The 19,479-nt window shown below is 41.0% G+C and overlaps 1 protein-coding gene across 9 annotated transcripts in view; it reads right to left on the minus strand.

Annotated features, from left to right (window-relative positions):
• The window catches only part of LOC131690922 (insulin-like receptor), a 426,227-nt gene that overhangs the window by 7,766 nt on the left and 398,982 nt on the right, over window positions 1-19,479 (minus strand). For 8 of the 9 annotated variants that reach the window (XM_058977002.1, XM_058977006.1, XM_058977005.1 and 5 more), the window contains 2 exons: window positions 18,566-18,806; window positions 18,299-18,506 (listed from right to left, as the gene is read on the minus strand). In XM_058977002.1, coding sequence (XP_058832985.1) covers window positions 18,299-18,506; window positions 18,566-18,806 — 449 coding nt within the window. Of the gene's footprint in view, window positions 1-18,278; window positions 18,507-18,565; window positions 18,807-19,479 lie in introns of all 9 variants that reach the window. The other variant, XM_058977007.1, reaches the window with a different exon arrangement.

The following is a 19,479-nucleotide window of genomic DNA, read 5'->3' on the forward strand; positions in this document are numbered from 1 at the left end:
TACAAACTTTTCATAGAAGAGAGATAGAGTATCAAGATGTTCAGAAGAAATACTGAAAAATGCCTGTTCTATAACTTTGTAGAAGACACCCAATTTCTATCTCTCTCCGTTGAAAAGTTAGTATTGGCGCCCTCTATGCGGTAACAGGTGGAACTAAAGTTTTCTAATCAAAGCATGACTCGTATTATTTACTATAATTCTTCTGAACATACCATTGAGCTAAACCTAACGATTATTTCACAAAAATGTTTAGTTCGTGTGAATCGAGTACTGATACACAACCATGCACTGTTAGGCCCCATGCAAAACTGACTCAGACATCACTTCGTTAAAAGTTTAATAACTTCTTTTAACAAAGTCGGATTTACTTTTAGTCTTCGACTAAGTTGTAGACAATTCAATTATCCTTCTTATTTTCACTTACAGTGATAATACGATGCATACAGTGCCACCTAGCGGCGAAAATGCGTGCTGGTGGGTTTTCTCCATGTAAATTGTTGAAAATTCCCATACAAACTTCAGGCCCATTGGTCCGGTAGTTAGACTTGTCCGATTTGCTTCAAATTTGGTGCAAGTACTCCTGGTGGGACTAGGAATCGACGCAGAGGTGGGCCGATAGGGGTCATTTTTTTCCTGTCACCCTAGTGATGCCTTTCCGGTAATAGAAGCTAGTGCTTTCCTTTGTAATCGATCGACGAATTTTTTAGCCGCCCTCCTACTCTAATTAATCCATTTGCGTCGAGAATCGGTACCAATCCACTGTGGTCGTGTCGTTTGCTGGAGCCACTGGATAGTGATATGAAAAGAGTGCCGAATGATTCCCGCTGAACTGATCTTATGATTGTGTGAAGTGATGAGGTCATTTCCTCGGCATTTAGAGGAGACACATCTCGAATCTTTGTACGAGCATTCCTAATAAATCTCAATACTTATGCTTGGGCTCGTTGTAAGCGTCGAAAATTACTTAGTCGAATCGAGTTGATTAATAGCTCTCGCTGAACAGCAGCATACACCGTCACTGGTTTAAATTCAGGCAAGTTACATTCGTCGATGTCTTTCATGTCCTCTACGAGTGTATCTGATGCTGCCCATAGTGTTGGTGACCCTGCCCACCACAGTTCAAGTTGTAAAAGATCCTCCGGCATCGCACCACGCAATATTACGTCAGCAGGATTTAGTTCTGAAGGAATGTATCGCCAGCGATATTCTGGCAACAATTCGATGATAGCTGTAACCCGATTCGAAACAAACTGGTTCATAGCAAGCGGCGATTTTTACTACTACTTGTGAATCACATCAAAGTGTCACCCGATGGAACGAAATTTTTATCGCCGCCAAAGTTTTGCTAACGAGTTGAGCTAAAAGTAAAGCACCACGCAACTCCAGTCGTGGGATTGTTGTAGGTTTCAACGCAGCTGTTGAGCTGTTAGTGCGAAGATTGCTGCGTTACGTTCGAAGTTGAGCCATACAATACGCTTATATTTTCGATCGTCGTCGTGAATTTGAACCTGACGGTACATTTTTGGTATATCTGCTGTGAGTACCACTTGATGGCTACAGAATCGCGGAATGATTGAGATTAGGTCGCTTTGCACTGTCGGGCCTACCTCCAGAGCGTCGTTCAACGAGATTCCAGTATTGGTTTCCGCTAAAGCGTCGAAGACTACCCTAGAAATAAAATAACCATCGACTGGATGGTCTTCGACTTCCACCATGTGGCCAAGGGCCAAGTACTCCGCCATAAAAGCCGTGTAGCGGATTCTTTTCTCCTCGTCGATGAATGTTCGCAATAATGTATAAAACCGACGTTGCGCCGTTACTAGAGAGTCGCCAAGTTGACTCTTCATGTTATTGGAGGGTAATCTGACAATATACCGACCGTTGTCGCTTCGAATAACAGTACGCTTGAAGTAATCTTCAACTGCTTGTTCAGTTGCTGTTAGAGCAGATACCTCCCGGATTATCAGCTCCCAGAACTTCGTCAATGTACGATTGAGTTCCTCGTTACACAAGTTGAGCTGATAAGTTTGTGATCGCTTTTGAATATTAGTCGGTACCGTTCCGCTAACAATCCATCCGAAATGTGTATCTATCATCATCTGGTTCTCGTCAGGTGCGTAAAACGATGTATCAGCTAAATCAATACCAGCTGGGATAGCCCAATCTGAATGTTAAGTTCAACAATTGGCAAGCTGGTCGTTATCTTCGGCACCACAAGAATTTCCAAAAGGGCGTCAAAGGAGCTGTCTTTTCGTGTCTGTTGCTTGAGCACAGTTCACCGAGCGTGGTTCTTGGGCAGAACTTTCAGTCATATTCTTACATTCCGATGCTGATTGTTTCGTAACCGGAATTTCAGGTTTCTTCGATGTGGGAATCTTTTCTTCGTGAAGTAGACTGTGGTGTTTTCTGCCAAAGGTCTTACAGGATTGCTCCGATTTACAGTCGACAGTTCGATGACTACGACAATTAAGGTGAAGATATGTAAAAGCCAGGAACGCACGCTTGTTGCTAGGCACCGCCGCGCTTGTTTACATTGACAAAAAATGGAATTCGAAGTGAAAATTCAAACGCACAAATGAGAGTTTCCGGACATTTTCCTTCGATCATCTGCACATTGGCAGAAAATTTGAAGTTTAGTTAGTAAACGATTAAAGTTTCGCGGGTGTTTTTTCAGTGGTGTGTGATTAAAGTGCATTTGAAAAAGTGTTCTCAATATAAGAAGAAAAATAAGAGTGTTTCGAAAAGAAACTCCAAGTGAAGAGGGGTGGTATTTTCGCACAAAATAAGAGCGGCAGATGGATTTCCGTCAAAAACTCGGGTTGATTGCATAGAAAAATGTTTTAGCTTCCTCAAGTAGCAGTTTCGTGGTACACCGTCAAGGTTAGTGCATTGAAAATCGTATTTTTATATTTGCTCGTGCCAGATACATGGTTAGGCAGGGGAGAGGGGTGTGTGCGGCGTGGGAGCTATGTTGTGGCTCGCATGTATAATGTCCTTAAAGCAGAGGCCTGCTTGTTTTACATTGCCCTTAACGCTCTTTCACTCCGAGGGCCTTAAATGCATTGCATTCGTAGATAGAGTGCTCACCATTGCAACTAAAACATGATTCGTTGGACGTTTGTACGACGTTTTCAGCTGTCATGTTCTTTTGCTCCAATTTGCCTCGTTGCCGCGCTTCCTGTGATTGGCTGGGGTTCTGGATAAACTGTCACTTTCGGTAGAATACGGTGATCGAATACAGTCGAGCACGTTCGAGCTTGCACATTTTTGGGTGATGCCAGTTTAACGCGCTTGTTTTTCTAGTTGCCAGTTTTGCGGTTTTTACATCCGCGAGTCTATTACTATGAGTGTTTATAATTGGAACCAGTGATGTAAATTTTTATTTTCGAATGTCAACCTTTAGTTCAATCGACAGCATCTAATGGGGCTTTTCTTTGAAACACCGGGGCAGTGGATTGCGCTGGTTTTGCGCTTTATAGCAGAAGTGGGAATGAAACACGTCTAGTGGCCTGCTCTTCTGCTAGAAAATGCAACACCAGTGCAATCCACTGCCCCGGTGTTTTTCAATGAAAAACTCTCTGTCAAAAAGGGCAAGTTGCTGGCTAACGGGGGGCTATTTGCCAACTCGGATGCGCTAATTGCCCTTCAATTTGCCAGCAAATTGCTGGCAATTAGAAGGCTATTTCAAATGCGACATTTGGGCGATTAGCCGCCGTCATTTTCTTGACGCCCTACTCGCCCTTAAATCGTCACGGAAAGCGCCATTTAATCGCGCTTAATTGACCAATATGAAAATTACAAATAATACTTATTTTCGGATACATTATCTACTCACATAAACTTATCAGTATACTAGGTAATCACCACCAAACTATAGGAAGAATCAATGTTGAAATTGGTACAGTCGTGATTCGCTGGTTGGACACTTGTTAACTGGACCGCTTTTTAGTTGGACCTCCGCTAGTTGGACCACTACTGCCCAACTAAAAACCAATCAATCTGACAATTATTAGAGATGTGAACAGATGCAATGACACTACTAACATCTCCTTTGGAGAGTTTTTGACATCTACCAGTCGGTCCAACTAACGAATCAAATTTGTTAGTTGGACAGAGGTATGGCCCAACTTGCGAATCACGACTGTATTGTACACCAAAACTTGCCACAATCTGATGTTCATTAATGGCGTTTTCGATTGACCCCGAAACTGAGTCAGGTTCTAACCCCAACCGCTGTTAGTTGATACATTTTGACAGCAGTTGGGGTTAGAAACTAACTCAGTTCCGCTTCAAGCAAAAACGACATAAGACTTTAGGTCAGAGATCTTGTTCCACTATACTTACGTACGATTCCACAATTTCCCACATTCGTTGGCTAAGCGAAGTTCACTAGACAAACAAAATACAAGCGAGAACACGCCAATTGTTTAAAAAAATGATTTTAAGCTTAAGCCAAACATGAACCGCCATGTTTGAAAAACGCAAAAAATTAAAGGGTTGTGTACAGGACACGACCACGGTGACATTAAAAATGCAGCTTTTTTCAAGAGCGTGCAAATGAATTTTATCTATCACACATATCGACTCACGTTCTTGTTCACTCGCCTGTTTTCATATGTTACAATTTCCTATATACCCTCCCCATCAAAACATAATTTATTGAAGGTCTTTTAACGGTAATCTATTAATTAATCAAGTATCTCACTAGGTGATTGGCATTATTTGGCTGATCCATTTAGTAAAAATAGGCTGGTCTGTCCAGAAAATATATTCAACAGAAAAGTTCCATATTGAGAGCTGTGATGAGGAAGCCCACGCCCGCCAACGGAAATATACAGATTTTTCATGAAATATGAAATTTCATTTTCCATTTAAATTTTCAATAATGGACTAATAAACTTAAGTAAACAATCTTAAGTTTAAGTATTTCTTGATCGATTAGTGGTGGAAAAAATGAAATTATTTGATAAATTACATTGTTATGCAACGTTCGCACTACCAGTTAAAGCGGGTTTTTATGCTATCTTGGTGACATTTTTCTTGTTGCTAATTATTAAAACGTGTTATAACTCTGTAGTGTAATCATTGTATTATTAAACCAATTCTGCAGCGTTTTATGTGATATAGGTGTTTTATGTGGTAATAGGACTGACATAATTATATCTTCAGTACAGCGGTTTGTTTCATAATTTAAAACAGATTTATTTAAAAATTTAAATTAGTATACCCAACCGTTCTATTTGTTGTATACTTTAAAACGCAATTAGAACTGTGTTTTAAATACATAGGGTAGGATTGATATTCTGACTGGATAAACTGGGAAAACAATTTTAAGTCCAATAACGCTTAAGACATGGCTTGAATTTGAATCGAAAAAGAACACCCGCTTAAACTGCTGCTAAGACGGTAAGTTCTGTTTTAAAATTTTCCGTTGCGTGCAGTACGAAATAAAAGTGTTTGAAATTAGAAAACAAAAAGTTCTGCTGGAAATGTGATTGTTTCCGATGCAATTACACTCAGATTTTTCACGCAGGGGATACAGGCCGTGTAAATGAAAACCGCGTTAATTTAAAAAAACGCGTTAATGAAAACCGCGTAAATTTCAAAATCCGCGTAAAAAAACCTGAGTGTATTCTCCTATATAAAATACTACGCTGCTTAACAGTGCAATAACTACAGAAGCACGTTGTCAGATGCCTTACTCATAAAAAACATATAACCGAAATATGAAACATGAAAACCAATAGGCTCTTTACCCTACGCAGCTACAAAGCGCCGTAAACATGGATTAACAAGTTACAATGCACACGCATGCATAAAAATAAATACATTTTTTTCAAACGCAACACTCTTAAGCAGCACACACCGTATTGAATTAAATCCAAACCACCCCACCCACCCACTTTGCAAATCATTCTGTGATACCGTGCTGGTACCCGAAAAATCCGCACACGGCCACCGCTGCCGAAAATGCATAGCGTCTACCGCTTATTGTAGTGCCCAGACGCTGCAGCCATGATCTTACCCGTTCGACATAAGAACAAAAACTGATTCAAACGGGTTCGCGTCACCTCTATTTATAAACTAACCGTATATGGTTTAGTCACTTAGGTGCGAGTGCGAGTGTGTACGAGATGTTGCTCGTATGGGATAAGAGCAACAACTGATTTAAACGGACATGCGTTGCTTCTATTTATGACTTTTCGTGTGTGATTGAGCGACTAACCTACCCTCTAATGACGGCTGTGTCTGAGAAATCTGCATCACGAATGGTAATTTTCCCGTTTTTCGTGAACTTTTTAATTTTACCAATTTTTAAAAGTCGTCTTTTATTGGGGAGATATTAAATTATTACCAATATTTAAGTTAGGTGTTTCTGAATCGGTTGGTGTATGAATGATTAAAATCCATCTAGTAATATCGGAGTTATAAGCGTGCAAATCTTACATAGTTTCGTTACATGGGAGATAGTTTAGATTTTAGAATGACACCTAGCCCCAGATAGTGGAGTAAGACATTTTTAATGTCAAAACAACCAAGTCCATTTCAGCCGCCAGAAAATTTGTAAGTGTTGAAATTGCCTTTAAATCGCATTCGCAAATTGCATTTGTTCCTAGGGGCAATTAGAACAGGCGAGTAAAACGTCAAACTGTTTAAATCTCCAGACCCCAGTCATCCTTCGCGTAGAAAATTGAGCATCAACGAAAACGATGGTAGTTCCTCCTTGGGCAATTGTGATTCCCACAACTTCCTTGTATCCTTGTCCAATCGTTTAGCAACTAAATTGACAAGGATCATCTCCGCCAAATCGTCAACAGGTAAGTCACGGTTTTTTTTATCTAAAGATTTATTTGAAACGACTCAATGCTTCAGCACAACTGAGCCGTGGGTCTTTCAATTTTTTACAATAAGTAAAAATAAAAAAATAAAATGCTAAGAATGTCGGTCTTCCAGATCTTGTTGACGCAGCTTGCTGCTGCGCGTTGAGATCCTTTTTCTTCTCTCGCGTTATCGTTCTCGTCCATGTCATCATGGAGAAGCTACTCGTTGGTTAGGGAGCGGTTGTCGTGGTCGTTGTAGCTGCATTATTGGTTAATTGGATCGTTGTTTTTTGTTTATCTGAAGGTGTCGGTGTCTGCCCGGGATATGTGATTAGCGTTGTTTGCTTAAAGGTCACTCCATCCTCCGGAGATTTGCATTCGATAGTCATGTAAGAAGGTATTGGTTTATTCAGATCCTCACAATACGAACGCCGTTGGGAATGCCGGTGAAAAAAAATCTCCAGGTGTCATTCGTAATAGATTCTACTTCTCCATATTGCGACATGATTTGTTTAATGTAATCTTTCTTAGTGCGCGGGGCCAAATCATGGATACGCACGTCCACCATGTCGTTTTCCATATGCACAGGGATCTTGATTCTGGTGTTATTAAACTCGACCTCGTGTTGCATGTTGTTCTTTTCAATGAAGTTTTCTGCCTGTGCTAAACTTCTAAACGTGATCAAAACACAGTTTTTAACGTGATGTAGCTGAATGTACGTAACTTCAGCGAGATTAAGCTCCATTTTAACTTTAGCTAATTGCTCCACTTCCGGTGGGTCTAACACGAGTTTTATTAAAGTTGATCGAAATCGTGTTATCCCGTAGCACGGGCACTTTTGTTTACCAACTCATTTCACTGCGCAGCCGGGGGAAACAATACAATATTGTTTGTGCACTGATATGATATGGACTGCTTGTGCGATAGGCACCGATCGGCTTGTAGAAGGAATTGACTGTTTCACTTGTGCGGGACGACTTTTAGCTTCTGTTCAGGGCGAGATGTGAAGACAAACGGGGTTGCTGAGTGCATCGACGTATTTGGAACAAGTATCGATTAACTTCCGTAATTCTTCACCTGATTCACACGTCATCTTTGGCAGGCAGGCTAACTAGCGCATCGATGTGTGTGTGTCAAATATGAATCGCTCATCTTCGTATGCATCTTCTAGCATTTTCCAAGCAGCATCGTAATTGTTGATATTGAGCACATCCTGGTCGATTTTACCTGCTGCGTTGCCGATGAGAAAGTTTTTGAGATGATTCAGTTTAATCGCGGATGGTTCATTAGGATATCTTGGCATAATCGCCTGGAACATGCATTTGAAGGCATACCAGTTCTCGATATTTCCATCAAATGTTGGCAGCGGCACCTGCAAGTGTGGTGCGGATGAGTTCACAGCCATTGGGGGTTGAGGGTGGAATGAAACTGCGTTTACATTGAGCAGCGCTTGATTCGCTTCAGCATTCTTCCTTTCATCCAATTTCATCTCGATCGTGATACACAGCGAGTTGAACAGCTCTTCACAGCGGTAGTGTTCTGTCGTATGCTCATCCCGTTGTTCCCGTGGTTTAATATTGCAGATCTCCAGATAAATTTTCTCCGAATCTTCGTTGCACCGGTTGATGCTTTCCAACTGCAGTTTTAACCAATGCACATTCACATCCTCATCCTTTACTCCTTCCCGAATTCTCAGAAGCTTCTGCAATATCAAATCACGCCGATCGACGACATTTTCCATTCTTTGCGCCATTTTCTTATCGTTTTCTCGCTTTACCATCGCCGCTTTTTGGAGCGCAACCGTGCTCTCAGGTGCAAGATTTGTTCCCGCTCCAATCAAAGCGTCCAGTAGATTTTTAGTGGTTATGTTTCGTAACACTTTGGGTGTTTCGTCGTTTTCACACAGGGAATTAATGTTTATGAATTATTTTCACAGGTAATTCGCTGATTGTTCTTGTCGTTTCAAGATTAATCGTGCACCGAACACTTCCGCATTACGCGTCGCGTCGTTGCCAAGATGTCGTAGTCTTTTCACTTGATGCAAAATCGAATCAACTACGTTTCACTATATTCAGCGAAAAACTTCGCACATCTACCATCTCGTCGGATTACATCCGGCTCGAAGGACCAAAATGTTTTATTCGGTAGCTCTTGAATTGGATAGTTTTCGCGGATCAAATTAAAGATTGCGTGCGTATAGTTAATAGCGTATATTTGAACTGACTACTCTTTCTCTTTTCTACTCTGTATCGCTGCCGAGGGGCGATTCGATGTCAATTAGTTTGCACGATCAGACCCCGTGGCCTCAATGGTGTTTCTTAGCCTAGTTACCGGATGCTGAGTGTATCGAGCGTGTATTAACTGGCAACGGTTTTCGTAGCTACGCATTTGTAATTTGTTTCGCCATTAGAGATGTCGAAGGGCAAAGCGTGTGAACTGGTGTTGGATATCCGATTCTGACAATTTCGTTCTGGTAGTACGCCAAATAAATCGATTTTAGACAGTATACGTCCCTTAAGTTTTTTGCTATGCAGAAGATGAACCGTAACTATTTTGGTGCCTTGCCCACAATGTATGAAGTATGTGGTTTTAACGTTAGTGCCGAGTCCAAGATGACTCCAGGATCCTTGACATGAGAGTGACTTGGAATGCTCGAGTTAAACAAACGGCAATTGAACTGGATCGGATGATGTTTCCGCGTAAACGTGGCGATTAAGCATTTGCTTGGGTAAATCCCGTATTTGTCGAAAAAAAGTCATATCATCGGCGAAGGAGAGATAGGATGTTTTTATTTGATATCGACGTCATTAATATAAATAAGAAATATCACTGGGCCGAGGTAACTTCCTTGCGGGATACCGGATGTTGCGATAGATAGCAAACGAAACCAGTGAAAAAGTTGACCGCAAATATCGAGTTGGCTTGACAACTGCGATATCATGGTTGATTTTGTCGAAGGCCGCGAATGAAAATTGGCGGAGAACAGCAGACAAATTTCCTTAGTGTTGATGCCTAAAACTCCTGTTCCGACTGGGGGACGGTTGTTATCGTGAAGGGTTGAGCCCGCAATAGAAATCGCTGTGTTTCTCTGGAAACTTCTCGATGGTGGCCTTTGGAATGGAATTTAATTCTTTTTATCCTGGTCCCTTTAGGCGATACTGGAATATGGTCGCTGGCTGACGGCGAAAAGGCGTAAAGGTAAAGACGATTGATTCTTACTGTGAACAACAACGATAATGTCTGAGTGCAGATTTCGCATAGTCCGATGATTTTTCTTACGCAGTTGTTACGAGCTAAGATAGTCTCGGCTCCAGGCATACCAAATATGCTCACGCATGATCTGTAGATGTTGCAAACGGTTCAGACGGTCTCTATGTCCTCAAGCAATGATTCAGTTGGTGCGATAAGTGGCCTCCCTATCAGGAAATGTGCTGGAGTTATTACCTGTGAATCTTCAGGATCGGACGAAATACTGAATGAAGGTCCCGAATTCAGCACAGCTTCCATTTCACCAGGAATTGTCGCCATTTCCTCGAATGTCAGCTAGTATTTCTGACGACATGCTTTAGATGAGTTTTAGTTAATTTTACTGCCGTTTCCTAAAGCTTACCAAACTCTGGAACGTCTGAAGAGAATAAATAATATAACACCATTTATACCTATTAGTGCTTTTCAGGATCTCAGCGATGCGGTTTCTTACGAATGCTTGTAAACGATCGTGATGCTTCTTCATCCATGCTAAAACGATTGTACTATTGGACCAAAGCACTTCTTGAAATGGCATTTGAATGGCTGGAATCACCTTATTTATCAGACGCGTCAATAATACAGCGGCGCACAATTCCTTTCTTGGGATGGTGAGTTCGTGTAGTGGGGCAACCTTAGATTTACTTCTGATGATGCTTAACCTTGCCGAGCTGTCGGCAAACATGCTGCGCAGATAGATGCATGAATGATGAGGTTCAACTGTGACAATGCTTCTTGCATAGTAAACCACGCTTGCTGAAATTGCTTCTCCACGATGTCATCCCATCCTGCGTTTGTCTGCTAAAGTTTCCGTACCAGAAGCTTTGCAATGACGATGAACGGAGCGAACAAACTGAGTGGATCGAAAATTTAGCGATTTCAGAGTCGATTGTTCGTTTTGTTACCCTTTCAATTTGAGTCAATACTGGTCGATGCTGGTTGGCGATTAGAAACATATCATGGATTGGATCCCATAATTGTCCTAAAACCTTGATGGCCTCATTAGCGCCATATTCTTGGAGAGTTAGGTGTTTTTCATGGTCCTCGCGGTATGTGTTCTAAAAATTCGAACACCAATTATGTACAGGAAAGCAACCTCTGACAAGCAATCTCTTTAACTGGTGTTGACATTCGATGGCTTCTTCGACGGTGTCAGCACCAGACAATATGTCATCTATATAACAGTCCTCCTTAAGAATGCGAGCGGTGATCTGAAAATCATGTAATTCTACTTCAGCAAGCTGATTCAGGCATGGAGTAGTTTGATACGGGAAGGATGCGGTTCCATACGTTACCCTATTCAATTCCAAAACTCGAAGTGGATGCGTAGGCTGTTCCCTCTAGAAAATTCGTTGGTAGCAAGTGTCCTTAGGGGCCATGCGTATTTTACTTATATCCGCCAAAAATACAATGGAATGCTTCCGTAAACTCAACATGATGGAAAATAGGACTCGCAGCACAATAGTGCCTTAAGAACTTCGCTTAATGAAATTGCGGATGACATAGACTTCGCACTAGCCTCGAAAACTACGCGCCACTTGGTACTGGAACTGGATGGACGAACAACAGCGTAGTGTGGCATATAATACTTTGTTGGATTGACCGGATCGTCGACTGTCTTTACTTCGTTACAATGTCTAAGTGCTTCATATTCACGCATAAAATCGATGTACGGCAATCGACGTTCAGGGCAACTGCTTTTCCAACATCTAGGATCGCTTGAAGGCTAATGCGAGGCAATCATCTAACTGGCTGAAGGTATCCTTAGGCGGAAGTCTGGCGATAAATCGTCCACTCTGATCGCGTTCAGTTGTTGATAAAAATGAGCTTCGCATCACTGCTCTTCGACTGACAACGTTGTAGCACCAGGAACGTCCTCGATCTTCCAAAACTGAAGCATCATCTCCTCTACTTTGTCTATTAAAGCCAAGTTTGCATGTTGAATGACAGTTTCGGTCACGGTAGGCTCGTGGACTACTCCAGCGACTCCCCATCCTAGGTAGGTCTCCCTTAGCTACGGCATATTATCAGCGATAATTCTAGAGAAAATTTTCAATAAGTAACATTGAGAGCCTCTCTTTGTTTACTTTCTCTTTCGACGTCATTACAACACTTTGCACTAATTTTCCAGTACATATCGAAAGCCAACGGTTTTTACTAGAATATTATGCAAAGAGTAGAGTAGTAAATGTTGAAATGGCCGAGTAATGAACAGAAGAGAAAGACTCCAAAGAGAATCTCTCATTGTTACTTACGTCCTATTGAAAATTGTCTCTAGAATTAAATGCCCAGGCTTTAGCAGGTCGAAAAATAGTTCAGCTCCGAGCAACAAATCGAGTTTTCCTGGCTTATGAAACGCAGGATCGACAAATCGATTTTTCCTGCTCATGAAATGCAGGATCCGCAAGATCAATATTACGGTTACCTTTGGCATTCTATGTTAGCGTAGAACTTTTCATGTCGAGAACGATCCTTCACAAATACCTTGTCACAGACCAACGTTTCGGTGGCATTTATTCCGGCCGTTGAAACGTTGGCTCGTTGCTTCGGAACACTAAGGATGTTCGCCATCTCTTCGGTCACGAACTTGACTTGTGGTCCACAGTCCAGCAGCACACGACATTTATGTGGTTAATTGTGTCCGTCGATAGTGTGCACTACTGCTGTCAGCAAAAGCATAGTTTTCGTCGACTGCCCATAATTGCAGGAGCACGTAGTCGATACTTGTGGATCATTTCTTAAAACTGGAACAGGATTTGAGGAAGCAGTAGTGTTCCGACTGGGGTGGAGGGCTGAGTCACTACAAAAAAAAAATTCTGGGTTTTTTCGCGGACCTCAGCTGTGTTTCTTTTTCCTTGCGGGTGGATTGTAAATGCTTGAGAGCAATCGCAATGTCCACTGGAGGACCGCTCCGGCAATGTCCGAGCTGATGACGCTGACTGGTGACGACCAAATGAAATGACTTGCTTCAGGAACACTAATTTTATTCTCTTGTTAGGTTCTTGCTCCTTCGTGGTTCAAATTAAACTGACGATGTTGCTGCTTTGCAGCGCTAATTTATATGCTGACTGGAAGGACGTGACTTATTATTGAGAAATGGACAGCATGCTACACTGATACGTAAACAGTGCATTGTGACACCGATCAATTATCGTTGCGAAAAGGGAAAGAAGTATATGCTGTGACGGATGGAACAAGTAGGAATATCTGAATTCGCCGATTAAGGATTATCTGTTGGCTTATGTCCCTTTTCATCCTCATGGCGGAGTGTATGGTGACGCTTTCGACATGTGATCTTGGATGGACAGTTACTGGAATGGTGTCCTTTTCTAAGGCAATTGAAGCATAATCGGCTCTAACCTACTCGAACTTCTGAGATGCGCAAATATTTTTCAAGATGGCACACTGAAAGTTAAGATGTGTACCACCGCAGAGTTCACACGATTTCCCTTGGCTTGGCTTGGCTTGATTCTGTTAGCTGTCTCATCAAGAAAACGACAAACCTCTTCGTTTTCCACAATGACCAAAGGAACAGTCTTCTTATCCAACTTTTGATCCGGTACATGCACAGATGCATACGAACCAAATACCGATACATGACCACACTTAGGCTTGGTTCCGTAAGGAATACGTAGGGATTCATAGTTACGCTGCCTAAGCTCGACCCTCATCAGCAGCAGACAAAAGTTAAGCCCGTAAGATATTGAGCCTGTTCTAATAACTCTGCCACTTCTAGTTTTCCAATCTGTATACTTCACATCCTTGCTCTCACTTGAGTACTATGGCTCTAATTTTGATAACTTTCCCTTGTAAAAGGAAGGAATACGTTCAATGGAAGCAGACGGAAGACGATTTAATAATTAATTCGCAGCCATCATTGTCTCTCCCCAGTATTTCTTATCCATGTTGCTCTCGTGTAGCAAGCACAGCATCATTTCCAGGAGAGAGCGCTTCTTCCGTTTAGCGATCCCGTTCTGTTGTGGACTGTAGAGGGCCGCTGGCTGCAAAGATTGTCCTTCTACCTCGATTGATTTTCTACCTCGTCAGTATAAAAAGTTAATTTTTTTAGCTCGATCATGGTAAGCATAATTTAAATTGTTATCAGATTGTGGGGAATATTCATATGAACAATTCCTCTAAAGACACCCTGTGAATATGTTCGATGGTTTGGCCTCTAGTGAATTAAGTTCACGTTTTTGGCGTTTCCGACCACTTTGCACCGCCATCGCAGCGAAGTACTTTCGGTGCCCGTCCAAATTTGTTCTGCACATGGTGCACATACTCACGTATCCCCTTGAATGCTTCGTACTTGTGTTTCAGTAGATATATGATGGTCATGTCATCAATCATGGTCATAACGAAACGGTTACCACGTGGTGTGTTTACTTCTAGTGGTTCAGCTAGGTCCGTATGGATCAAGTCCAATAAAGCACAGTACACACCTAACTCCACAATCACGTAACTTCAAATCATCACCGAAATCTTCCACTACAAGTCGCTTTATAGCGTCCAGATGTCAGTATGCGACACTTTCGACAACAACGATTGATATTGTGACTGTTTGAGATTATATAATCCAGCTTTCTTTCTCCAACAAAAAATGTTCGACCATTCTTGATTATCAGATCTCGAAAATACATCAAAACCTTCATCAAATATTTTACCGACACACAGCAAATTACTCGCCAGGGCTGGTACATATAACACTTTTTTCAACGTGACACCATTATCGTTCATTGCAATAAGTTTACCGATTCCTCACATCTTTCCATCCGCCATACAAACTGTACCACTACGCGACTTTTCGAAGCCGATGATGTGTTTTTTATTATTCGTCATGTGAGCACTCACATGTCGAACCAGCAGCAGGTCCTTTTCGATCAGGGCCGATACTGGAATAAGAGCTTCTTTTGTGCTGTTTTCATGGTAAAGAGATGATCTTTCAGTGTCCATTGTATTATTCAGGTTCCGTTGCCTTTACCGGTTTAATCATCGTGTTTGGTGTAATTATTTTGGAGGAATTCCACGAAGATCCGTCCGAAAATCTTTAAAATCGTGACCGACCATCTTAGATTCCAATGAAACTTTACACGTTTCACCGTCATGCAAGACTAAATATTTTCCACAGATAATAAGATTATTTTGACTCAAGAGCAACTTTTCAAAAGGGCGTAAACGTTTCTACGTGCATGAATTTGATTTTTTTTTGTTAGATTACGCTTTCATGTAACTTTCAAATGGTTTACAATAGCGCCTTGATGTCAAAGAGAAAGTTGCACGAAAGTTTACGGGCCTTTTGAAAAACCTATTATTGTTGATGGAGAAACGCGACTAACTTATGAAAAGGTCGTTATAAAACAAAATAATTGTGTTGTTAAAACAAAAGTTAAAATATCTCGAGAACTACCACATTTTAGAAATTTTTTGTTAAGAGCATTTCGATTTAAAATGGCGTTTAGAATCATATTCAAAAAGAAAATTGTATTTTTGACTGCAAATAGTAAGAATTATAAAAAAATGTCAAAAGTTGTTGTTAGGAAAACTTTTTATTGAAAGCTTCTCCATGATCCAAATACACTAAAAAGGTTGCTTTTACGTCTTTAAAACGATAAACATTAAATTTTTGACATTTTTTGATGGGGTAACGCGAATAACTTTTAAAAAGAGCATAATTACACGAATTAATTGTTTTTGAAGTAGCAAAATTTCAAATATCTCGAAAACTATCGCATTTTGGAAGATTTTTGTTAAATGCATTTTGATTTTAAATGGTGCTTAGAATTATATTCTGTAATAAAATTACAATTTTGTATGTCAATTAGTATGAAATTTAAAAACATGTACGAAGTTATTGTTAGAAAAACTTTTTTACCGATTTTTTCTCCATCATGCAATCACAATCAAAATGTTTCTTTTCTCTTTAAGTTTTGTGGTAACAAAATATAAAAAATTTAAAAAGATGGGTTTTTTCGCAATTTAAATTTTTATCATAATTTTTTGTTTTTTTTTTGAAAAATGACAACATTTTTTTCAGTGTATATTTTTTCGGACAGAAGTATTCATTCCCTGTAACTTGTTCTTAGATAGTTTACGCCCTTTGGAAAAATTACTCTTGCATCAAAACATTCCAATTGCCAGAGAATATCATGGAGATTCATACAGCGAACACACCTGCAAAGTTTCGTTCGAATCGACGATGGTCATATTTTGCGGTCGGTTGGTTTCTCATGGAATCCCTATTTGGCTTTTTCCGTGCGGTTCGCGATCGCTTACTTAACTCAACACACTGAATAAACATATCGTTTTTCATCGTCAGCTATTTCGTTGGAGTTAGTGCAGTGCTCGAAATTTGCGTTTTTCTCCCTTTTTAGTCTTGTTCGATATGTGCATGTCTTGCGGTGCTTTCAGTTGTATTCATCCCGAAGCTGGAGTATCAATGCATCTTTCCCATTGTCGCCCTTGATAGTATTTGTGGATTTCTTAACGATATTTGCGAACAAAATCAAAGCATTTCTGGTATTGTCGTGTCGTTCTTTTCTTGCATCACTATGATTCACATTATTTCTTTCTCGGCCGGGTATACAGTATAGCCTTTACTGGGTACGGAAAAATGACCCTGACAATGTGGGCAGTGAGTTCGATCTGGACCTTGTGCAGATTTGGACCACTACTATCACATGATCATCAATTTTGTCATCTTTAAAGCACAATATAATTATGATATTTAATAACTTAATGAACAGCTACATCGACGACCGACAAAGTGACATCAGTCAACTGAAGTTGATATTTCAATTACCATTTTCCATTTCTATCTTCTTCCATTCATACATATATTGAGTAACAAAGCTCGTTCCAACTACGCCAGGTTTTGTGTTTTTTCTCCGCTTGTACATGAAAGAGACAATAATATAGTATGAATATAAGAAATAAATTATGACCACCCAGTATTAGTTCTACGAACTTTAATAAGAAACATTGTGATATTATTACTAATGCGAATATTGCAGAACACTTCAATCGTACGTATCTAGTTCAGCAAATCGTAGCAGCTAACGGATTATAAAATGCATAAACAAACTAATCTTACCATTACGCGTCACTCGTCGTCTTGCGTTAAAATAACGGATTGTGGTCTCTCATATCGTGAAACGTGTCGATGGATCACAGTCAATGTCGGAGTCATCGACGAACATATCTGCGACAAATGAGAACCAGAAATATTCGAACCGATGGAGTTTCTACCTGTTCCAGGGTATGTACTTCTGAAACTACTTCTTTTGCGTGTACGCATTTTACCACCAGTAAACTACGTCGTTGCTGGGATGACGAATTCTCAGGTGCGCTCATACTATTTATATCATTTTTTTTTGTAGAAGAAACCTAGATACCTGTACCATCACAAAACAAATACTTCCAAATGGTCGGAAATCCAACGATGCTTGGCAGGCGTACGTACTCTGTCCACTGTGTTCGTCCCGTTTCTGTTTTTGTCATTATCGTGAACATTATTAAATTTGCAAGGTGATTGGTTAGAACAAGGGGAGGGAGGAAAAAAAGTGTCAAATACTACAGCACAAAAAAACAAAACGCATCAATGTATCTATATATAGTGGGTAGGCGTATTGTATAGCAACACTAACAAAGAGAACATACCAATTATGAATGCAATGACCATCTCTACGACATAAAGCACAGAATGTTAAAATAAAAAATATATATCTTCTATTTCGAGCATTCCCAATTGTGGAACCAGCATCGGTTTCCACGTGCAAGCTTGCCCGATTGGGAGGGTGTAACTTTCCCAGACTCAACCTGCACAGCGGAAACGGGCTTCCAATTATTTTTATTTTCATCTTTTTTGTTGTTGTTTTATTTTGCTAATCGAGCAGGAATCTTTTGTAACCAAATTGTGTAAGCCAAATCAGTTTAACAAACATTGCCGAAAATTTTGGAGGATGGCGGGGGGGGGGGGGGGGGGGGGTCGTGACGGGTGGATTGAATGGGATGAGATTAGTAATTCGTGTACACATTGCGAGTGATATGGTGAGAGAGATGAGCGATTAGAACACGTCGTTACTTGATGGGATGCGAGAGCGAGCAAATTTTGAGTTATAGCTAACGAATTTTGAATTTTGAATACATTTTTGGACTACTTTTTGTTCTTCCGTATTTCGAAAAATAGAAAAATATATATTTTTTGACATTTACCTAGGGTGTGCTGTTCTCACCTTAGTGGCGAGTGCGGCGAGCGGATTGTGGCCGTTGGGCCGTTATTCGGCACCAGGTGACTGTTGGTCATTTCCATCGAGTACTCGTCATCGGTGCCAACGTCACCGATGCGCATTTCCTCGTCCTTGTCCATCATGTCATCTTCGTCCTCGTCGTCGCCGTCGCCGCCACCCGGGTGCAACGGTGTGGTAACATCATCCAAGATTACTAAAAAATAAAACAGCTGTGGTTAATTCTGCATGTCTGCACTGTAAATGTACACATACTTTGATGCTGTGTCCGCGCCATATCTTGAGCCTCCGGTGAATTGAAAAAGGACACCTCGTGGAATCGCTCGTTCGCGTCCGGCAGTAGCATATTGATGATATCGACGAAGGTAGGCCGCGCCGTCGGACGATGCTGCCAGCATCGTCGCATCAGATCGTACAGTTTGTCCGGACATTTTTCCGGTCGCTCCATAACGCCTCCTTCGATCACGTACCGCAGCACCTGGTCGTTGGTGAGACCCTGGATGGGAGAAAAAAAAAGTGAAAAAGAATAACCATTAAATACGATGTCATTGCTTTCGAAACGTAATACAACTGCAGCACAGGAGGCAAAAGTATCATAAAATAATATTTTAGGGAGTTTTGTAAAAAAAAGGTTTGAGAAGTAGATTGCAGCTTGTTAGAAAGACTGCACGATCTATTAGCATGCTCCTTTTGTTTCATTTTTTCTGCACGTTTGCGCAATTGTTTCGAGACTGACTACTCTTAGAATAACATTCGCGGAGGGCAGGTTGCCCATCAATTGCGTCTTGTCGGTTGGATCGCATCGAAAGCATCTCACGCAATACCGCATGATTTGCTTGATAGTGGATCGAGCCTTAATGAGCCAATATCGTTGCCACATGGCGCTCAGCAGCCCACTTCGACCGATGTGAAGTAGCTCGACGTGCGATTCACGGATCATCATTTCTTTATTAAATAAGACAACAGGAGGGCTCTAGAAAAATCATTCCGTGGGATTCACAAATTGTGCAAGGGGACCAACGTCCGCAAATATACTCCGCACGTATACACAGGCTTCTTACGTAACGACCGAGGTGTCAGAAAGAACCTGTGCAAGTCATAAACCATCATGTTTTAAATTGTCACATATCTAAGGACTGGAATTTGGTAAAAGTGTGACAATGGAGCTA

Source organism: Topomyia yanbarensis, chromosome 3, assembly GCF_030247195.1.
Source record: "Topomyia yanbarensis strain Yona2022 chromosome 3, ASM3024719v1, whole genome shotgun sequence".
Lineage (NCBI taxonomy): Eukaryota > Metazoa > Arthropoda > Insecta > Diptera > Culicidae > Topomyia > Topomyia yanbarensis.